Source organism: Berghia stephanieae, chromosome 13 (genome assembly GCF_034508935.2).
Source record: "Berghia stephanieae isolate SIO BIC M18660-M18661 chromosome 13, UCSD_Bste_1.3, whole genome shotgun sequence".
Lineage (NCBI taxonomy): Eukaryota > Metazoa > Mollusca > Gastropoda > Nudibranchia > Aeolidiidae > Berghia > Berghia stephanieae.
This window is the reverse complement of record NC_088372.1, coordinates 26,173,685-26,183,037: the sequence shown is the minus strand read 5'-3', so window position 1 is coordinate 26,183,037 and position 9,353 is coordinate 26,173,685. Positions and strand designations below refer to the sequence as shown.

General features: G+C 39.5%; 1 protein-coding gene across 1 annotated transcript; it reads left to right on the top strand.

The window, feature by feature from the left end:
• The first annotated feature begins 1,954 nt into the window (after positions 1-1,954).
• LOC144958571 (uncharacterized) lies at positions 1,955-6,853 on the top strand. Its single transcript, XM_078890640.1, has one exon. It carries the CDS (start codon positions 4,723-4,725, stop codon positions 5,554-5,556), a length of 834 nt encoding a protein of 277 aa, XP_078746766.1. The 5' UTR covers positions 1,955-4,722; the 3' UTR covers positions 5,557-6,853.
• The last annotated feature ends 2,500 nt before the right edge of the window (positions 6,854-9,353 follow it).

Genomic DNA, 9,353 nt, shown 5'->3' with positions numbered 1-9,353 from the left:
TTAAATTCATGCACCGTCCATGAGACCACTCAGACTCAAAGTTCTGGGTGGGGATCCTGACCTCCCATAGTGGGCAGGGAGGTACATGCTGTGTCTTCTATTCCCCCAACCCGTTTTCCAATTGTTTCCTGTCATTGTCTTGGAATGAGATTACTTGGTTTTGTCCTGTCCCTGGCCGGAGTCCTGGCTCGGAGGGAAACAGTCAAATGCATAGTTATTGTTTTGGGAGATGATATTTTTTTTCCTTGTAAATCATCTCTCTATTATATATTATTATATTTGTTATTTTGAATTTATAATGTAAGCATTTTAGTGTATTCCTCTTTGTTGGATTTTGTACTTGTGTCCGGGTGAGACTTATAGGTGATCTCAAACTAAGTACATTGGTGATATGCTCTTGGAATCTACATCTGATCCCTATTTGTTCCCAGTTCCCCTTTGTCTTACTTTCTCTTGGGTGCTTTAATTGTAATTCTAGAACTTTTTACTATCCCATTTTCTTCCTTTTTACTGGCCCGGATATAACCTAAATGTGTTGCAAGCGCCGTAAAACTCTTAAAAACAAAAACAAACAAACTCAAAGTTTTGTCGTTGCCGTTGACTTGGTAAAACCTTTGACTCTAAGGCACAGTGCTCAGCTGACGTGCCATTAGGCCTGTGAAGTAAAATCTCCTGAACATGGCCGTTATTGGCATATGTAGTTGTATCCATCCATACTTTTGAAGGCCTTTGTTTCTTCAAGTCTGTATAAAGAGGTTTCATGAATAAAATAGTTGACGATGTCAAAATAACTGGTGGAAGGCCATCTTTTTGGACTGTTTATCCACTCGAGTGAAGTGTCTCCAGACGGATCGGGAAAAGACGATCCGTCACATAATTTTAGTTTATTCTGGTAAATGTTTCTATCCTGAGGTGAAAGAGAATTCATGTAATCCATTGTTTCTGGAAAAAAAAGTTGTAAAAAGTGAAAAGGTGTCGTTGTCGTCATCGTTAAAGTCACTATCACTATCGGGGTTCTGGCATGTGGCAGTTACAATAGTTTTCAATTTTTTTGCTTTGTTCTTTTTGGCCCCCGTTGCTCTTCCAGTTTGAATACACTCAAATGTTTACAAATCATATATAATACATAAACAAAACATAATACAGTGCATAACAGAGAGATGATTTACAAGGAAAAAAATATTCTCTCCCAAAACTAACTATACATTTGACTGTTTCCCTCCCACTCCCAGCCAGGGCCAGGACAAAACCAAGTAATCTCATTCCAAGACAAAGACAGAAAGCATGTTGAAAAACAGACATAGGGAGATAGAAGACACAGTATGTACCTCCCTGCCCACTATGGGAGCCAGGAACCCCACCCAGCTGGTTTGATAAAAACATTCTCGACTTGCAAATGCCGTTTAAAAAGATGACTCATTGCTCTATGCTATTATTATCGGCTATGTGGTCTTGTGGTATGACACTCGCTTTCAGATCGGAAGGTCCTGGGTTCAAGCCATAATGGAGTCCTTGGACAACGCTCTTTACTCACATTTTCTTACCGTACTCAGGTGTAAAATGAGTACCTAGCAGTTAACAGCGTTGTCTCTGTCGGAAAAAAATGTATAATCGCCTAACAGGCATCATGTTCCGTTCTACATATTACGTGTTGCTGTTGGTCAGGGACCCTTTGTAAAGTGATGATGATGATGTGGTGGTTGGAGGGGGTATATCCTTGGAACAATGTGACCTCACCGGAATTTGACGGAAGTTGCCAGTAACCCCGGATTTTTTCCCCGGTGAAACTGATTTCCCCTTTATACTACCACTGATTTCCTCACCCCCTCCCCCAACACACACGCACACATACAAACACATATTACACACATTCCTTACCCTTCAATGACTCACTTTGAACATATTAATATTATGAGATGATAATGGCCAATAACAAAAACAAATTGGATTTCAAATAAATAAATAGAATTCTATTCACATTATTCCTATATACATCATTCATTACAAAACATCACTGAAAATTGACAGTTCGGCACTTGGTCTGAAGATAAATGTTCCTTATTTTGAGTTGTAATTAGTAAACATAAGACATGATTCATAATCATAATAGAATTTTTGTTAAACAAAGTAAGTTACTGTAGATTGTAAAACCTCGTAACACATTTGTTTAACTGTAGATTGAAAAACCTCGTAACACATTTGTTTAAAACCTTGGCAAAACTAGGGGTAACACATTTGACATACTATTACTATGGGCAAAGAGCGTGTAGGTAACGATTGTTATGTTACCAAGAGCTCTCACTTCCCGCTTTTGGTGAAGCCACGCATCTTCCGTCTTCTACTCGTATTTTCTTCATTGTATCAGTAAGCCTCGCGCGCTTGATACACGCGGAGCACACCCACCTCGCTGTCTCGCCTGGCACGCGACAATAGCATTGCGGTTAAGAGAAGTGAGAGCTCTTGGTAACTACGTTACCCTACACACTCTTTGCTATGGGTAGATTTGGAGGTTCTGATACTCTTGGTAGCTTCACAAGCAAAGGGATCGGGTGCTGATGAGATTTATTTTTCTTTTAATCTTAACAACGCCACTACCACATTGTCTCATTCATCTGTAGTGTTTCATTCATCCTGTTTTGTTGATAAAGGAGAAACCCGAAACGTCTATTTTATATGTTTTCATATATTAAATTGAAGCTTATATTCAATTTCACATTGTTCTTTATTTCTTCGAGCTTCGAGCAGCAACATTGACATTATCCATCAGTAGACAAACATTATGTTGCTGTTGGCTTGGGTGGTCAATGCTACAGCCGTAGCATAATGAAGATGTTGTTGGTAAACTTTCTTATACTGCTTCAAAGTAAGCCATGATTAAAGGTAGAATCAAAAAAATTCTTAGCAAAGAAACCTGCACGAGACATGATTACTGAAATAAATGAATATGAAAATGGGAAAGCTTATCATAGCAACGATTATGACCCAACATCCGTTTTCGTTCTTTAAGGGTAGAAAAATGTGTTTAAATATTCTTTTCTATTTTTGGTGTGCATTTCCTATAATGTAATTCACTTATTTCTAACACTATAACCCCCTCCCATGTATACAACAAATATTATGACGTCTCCTCCCTCTCTTCTCTATCAATTTGAGCACAATGACTAAAACAAATGTTCGGTAGTAGTAGCCTTAGTGACATAGGAGGGGACGGTGGGAAGTGGGACAGATCAATGTTTTGTTTATATTTGGACCAAAATATCAGGAAAACAAAAAAGCCGGCCCTGACGGAACTAAGGGGTTCCAAAAAGGGCAAAGAGATAAATCTGAAGAACCGAGGGGTTCCAAAAATGGCAAAGAGATAAATATAATATATGAAGGAACTAATGGTTTCCAAAAAAAAAAAAAAAATAACATAATATGACGGAACTGGGGGGTTCCAAAACGGGCACAGAGATAAATCTGAAGGAACTGAGATGTTTGTTTGTTTTTAGGTGTTTAACGGCGCTTTCGACACTAAGGAACTGAGAGGTTCCAAAAATGGCAAAGAGATAAAATTGAAGGAACTGAGAGGTTCCAAAAACGGCAAAGAGATAAATATGAAGGAACCGAGGGATTCCAAAAATGGCAAAGAGATAAATATAAAGGAACTGAGGGGTACCAAAAAAAATGGCACATATATAATATATGAAGGAACTAAAGGTTTTCCCAAAAAAAAATTTAAAAAATAACACATATATATGACGGAACTGGGGGGTTCCAAAAAGGGCACATTTATGTGTAGGAACTAAGGGGTTCCAAAAAATGGCAGGATACCATACTTGAAATACGTGATGTGTTTTCGTCCTTGGGCCTTTGTTCCGAAATTGTTACAGATAATGGTCCTACATTCACTAGTGCAGAATTTGGAAAATTCCTTGGCTGCAACGGCATAAAGCACATCACCGTTTCTCCGTATCATCCTTCGAGCAATGGGTTAGCTGAACGTTATGTTCGTTATGGATAGAACTGTTTATGGACCTTTAAAGTGTTATTTTAATTCAGCATACGATTCATGGTTGTTGCAACATCCAGCCAAGCCAATCACCATTTATGAAATGGGAAAACTTATGGGCGATGCATGGATTCAAGTTGCACCTCCAGCGAACATTATTTCTGGTTTTCTGGCAAGTCTACTTTTAACAGAAATGTTTTGGAAAACTGATTTTATTGGGCAGATAAAATTGTGTGTGTACTTGTGTGTTCCCACTGTAGGCTCTTATGTTATAAAAAGTCTATTATTATTTCCAGCTGTGCATCGATAATTAATTTTTTTTGTTACTTTTATCCCCTTTCCCTTCTCACATACCAAAAGATGGGACCTGGCCGGATACCTACCTGAGTGTAGCTGAAGAGAATGAAATTGAGGAGTGCCTGAAGCTCACGGCACGCTGGGGGTTTGGTTTCTCCCAGACTGAAGTACTCCACCTAGTCGGCGAATATGCTCAGTCAAAGCCAGACAATCCTTTCAAATCATCATTACCTAGTCATGAATGGCTATATGGTTTCTTCAAGCGCCACCCAAATCTCACTCGCCGCCTCCCCGAACAGCTGAAATCAGCACGGGCAAAAATATCTGCTAATGAAAGCATTGTCAAAGAATGGTTTGAACTAGTGGAACAAACACTCAAAGAACATAATATCCAAGACTGTCCCCATCGCATTTACAACGTTGATGAGACTGGAATGCCATTAGACCCCAAGAGAATCAGGGTTATTTGTGAAAAAAATATTTCTCATCTCTTCAGGGTCATTGGCGGATCCGGCAGAGATTCCATTACGGTGAATGGATGCGCATCAGCAGATGGCAAGATGCTTCCGCCATACGTAATATATGCTGCTATGAATCTGCGATCTTCGTGGATGGAGAATGGGCAGCAGGAATGTCGCTACACAGTGAGTGACAAGGGATGGATGGACTCGACTTGCTTTCTTGACTGGTTTGAGAAATTGTTCGTCCCTTCCATTCCAAAGGAAAGGCCCGTGGTTCTTATTTTTGACGGCCATAAGTCACATATAAGTGTTCCTCTGATTCAATCGGCAGTGAAGAACAATATTATTTTGCTCAAGCTGCCGCCAAACAGCACCCATTCGCTTCAACCTCTGGACGTGGGCGTCTATGGTCCCCTCAAGACGGCATGGGAAAAAATATTGATTTCATTCGCCAGACAAAACCTCGGCGCAGCTCTGACAAAGGAGCTCTTCCCATCCCTCCTCAATAAACTCTGGACCTCAGGCTGCTTATCGGAAGCCAACATAAAATCTGGATTTGCTAGGTGTGGGATTTTCCCATTAAACCCTAACGCAGTACCTCGCTCACTTTATGAGTCGTCAGAAATTTTTGACAGACCTACGCCTACTGACACCTCTAAAGTACCGGTTGGGGTATCACAAAGCAACATCACTGGGCCTTCATCTTCAGAAACAACTGGACCATCATCTTCTGCATCTACACCTGAATCATCAAGGCCAGTAACACCATCATCATCTTCATCAAGCATTAAGGACTATTTCCTTTAAAAAATCTCACCTATGCTGCAAGCTAAAAGAGAGCAAAGCACACGGAAAAAAAACTGTTCGCCGACAGTATGGAGAGAGCCTAACAAGTTTGGAATATATAAAAAGACTGACAGAGGAGGAGGAGGAAAAAAGCACAAAGGGGAAAGGGAAAGGAAAAGGAAAAAGAACTGTAAAGGCAAAAGCGAAAGCTGCAAAAAAAAAAAAAAAACTTGTCGACGACTCTGACTCTGATGTGGATTTTGGTGACGATGACTGGGTGCCACAGCCTTGCAATGACACTGACAGTGACCGTGACAATGATTCTAACTCACAAACTGATAGAAATGTGTTTGAAACTTTTCTGTAGATCATCCTTGTTTGTAATTTGTGAATTCTTTTATCAATTTTTCTACAAATTTGTGGGTGGGTGGAATTGCCCCAAATAAAGTGTTGTCAGTAATATTTGTAAATCCTGTGTTTCTTCAAAATATGATGTCATCTTTGCAAAATTGTATATGTATCATGGTTCTTACAATCTAAGCATAGTATGGTAGAAAATTCAATCAATTATCACAATTGGTTGACCCATGAGAGAAATTTACATAAAGTAGTAGGTGGAATTACCCCAGACCACCCTATATTATATATGACGGAACTGGGGGGTTCCAAAAAGGGCACAGAGATAAATCTGAAGGAACTGAGATGTTTGTTTGTTTTTAGGTGTTTAACGGCGCTTTCGACACTAAGGAACTGAGAGGTTCCAAAAACGACAAAGAGATAAATATGAAGGAACCGAGAGATTCCAAAAATGGCAAAGAGATAAATATAAAGGAACTGAGGGGTACCAAAAAAAAATGGCACATATATAATATATGAAGGAACTAAATGTTTTCAAAAAAAAAATTAAAAAATAACACATATATATGACGGAACTGGGGGGTTCCAAAAAGGGCACATTTATGTGTAGGAACTAAGGGGTTCCAAAAAATGGCAGGATACCATACTTGAAATACGTGATGTGTTTTCGTCCTTGGGCCTTTGTTCTGAAATTGTTACAGATAATGGTCCTACATTCACCAGTGCAGAAGTTGGAAAATTCCTTGGCTGCAACGGCATAAAGCACATCACCGTTTCTCCGTATCATCCTTTGAGCAATGGGTTAGCTGAACGTTATGTTCGTTATGGATAGAACTGTTTATGGACCTTTAAAGTGTTATTTTAATTCAGCATGCGATTCATGGTTGTTGCAACATCCAGCCAAGCCAATCACCATTTATGAAATGGGAAAACTTATGGGCGATGCATGGATTCAAGTTGCACCTCCAGCGAACATTATTTCTGGTTTTCTGGCAAGTGGCATCTGGCCATTGAAGCATGTTTTCACTAATGACATGTGCTCTGGTTACTGATTGACCTCTTGTAGACTCAAGATTCCCTCATTCTAAAGCAACCAGCGCCTGTCCAATACTTGAAAACTCGACTTGCACCATTGACCAGCCACCCCTGTCTCATTCTAAAGCAACCAGCGCCTATCCAATACTTGAAAACTCGACTTGCACCATTGACCAGCCACCCCTGCCTCATTCTAAAGCAACCAGCGCCTGTCCAATACTTGAAAACTCGACTTGCACCATTGACCCGCCACCCCTGCCTCATTCTAAAGCAACCAGCGCCTGTCCAATACTCGAAAACTCGACTTGCACCATTGACCAGCCACCCCTGTCTCATTCTGAGCAAACGGATCGAATCAACCATAAAAATCCCAGAGGGCTTGGTGCAAGGACTGTATTATCTCTATTTTAATTTGGTTTCATATCATTGTCTTCAGTTATGATAAGTTGTGGTTGTGGGGAAGGGCAAACCACTCGACTCTCTCGAGTTCATATGCATGGAAAATCGAACAAATTTGTTCAATTTTCAATGAGGGTGAACTCGAGAGAGTTAAGAAGTTTGAAAGTGTGAAGGTATTCTCTCCAAAAGAATACTATGATGAGATTTTTGAAAAATTTGCCCAAGTCTTCAAAGTTTGAGAAGATGTGGAAGTCCGAGACCTAAAAAAAAGCTGCAGAGGATTCATTCAAAAAACCCTACCAATCAAGATTCAAGAGAATAAAAGGCTTTTCATTTCAAGAGGAAGTAACAATAACAAGAAACATTGTCCGGTAGCTGGTGAGACGTTTTACAGAAACAGGATAAATGAAGCAGTCATAATTACAAAGAAGACCAAATTGTGCAACTCTCGTGGAGAGATCGTTCAGGGAGGTATCCCCCTCAATGTCAAAGACATGCAAAAGTTAAAAGAAGGGGACTGTGGAGAGGACTAGAAAACAAACTACACAAATTAAATACTTGGTTTCCACTCAAAACAGTGTCTTTAAATAGCAACACCATCAGCAGCTTAGAATGATTACAATTATGCCTTTGAGTCAACTTGTGAAGATTGCAGTTGCCTTGAATTGGAACGTCAGGCACCCCGACTGTTTAAATTGTCAATTTTTATAATTAAAGTTCTTGTTTACTGCTGCATATCGAGCCATTTTTAGGTATTTTATTGAGTGGAAAATCAATTACTGCTATGTCGAATGTACACCATAAGCTAAGTGATACATTACATTGAAAATCAAAATCTGCTAGTTTGAACTTAATCATCCAATTACAGAAAAAAATTGTAAAGGGTCATTCACTATGAGTGCTGCTAACAACCTTTTATTTGATCAAAAATGTGAAGAATAAAACGTGCATAAAACATATAAGTGTGATTTAATAGAAATTCACATTTATCTTAAAACTAATCATCAGTTACATAGCAGCGTTTGGTTTTCAAGTCCTCAAATATTGACCAATGTAATTCAATATAGTTTGTGTATGTAAAGTTATCATTCCACAAAGAATGAAAACATAACCAATTACTAATTACTTGCCTTTATTGCAAATTTCGAATTTTACAGAATGAGTTAACACATAGACACTTTTGTAATAGTATTATGAAAACATAGTTCACCATAAAAATGGAAACAAAAAAGTTCACCTGCAATTATTGCGAAAAAACTTTGACATCTTGTAATAAGAATTGTCACTTAAGACAAATACATGAAAATATATCGTCAACTATTTTATCCATGAAACCTGTCTTTACAGCCTTGAAGAAACAAAGGCCTTCAAAAGGATGGATGGATACAACTATGCCATTAACGGCCATGTTCAGGAGATTTTACTTCACAGGCCTTTTAATGGCACGTCAGGTGAGTACTGTGACTTACAGTCAAAGCTTTTACAGAGTCAAAATTCTATGATGTCTACATTATACTCGAGGTGGAAACTGCAAAGTATGGATGGATACAACTATGCCATTAAAGGCCATGTTTAGGAGATTTTACTTCACAGGCCTAATGGCACGTCAGCTGAACACTGTGCCTTAAAGTCAAAGGTTTTACCAAGTCAACGGCAATGAGTGGTCTCATGGACGGTGCATGAATTTAACTGATTCATCAAATGAGTCGGGTAAAAGAATTCTATTGTCCACGTTATAATTGACTAATTCCATCTCTCATTATGCAGCATCATGGGCCGCCGCACGGAAAGCTGGGTAATCCAGCTGATGGCCGAGTTCCAGGCTTTTAGAGATCCAAAGGGGCCACAGAGAGACAAAGGAAGGGGATGTGGCAAGGACTGGGGGAAAGGAAGAGGAAGAGGAAGGCAAGATTCCCCACAGAGCAGATCCTCATACTCCCGCCGTCGGGACTCCAGGTCGAGATAGGCCCTACCATTACCGGCCAGAGCCTCATCAAGGTCTGAAACAAGTGGGGCCCATGAAAGGA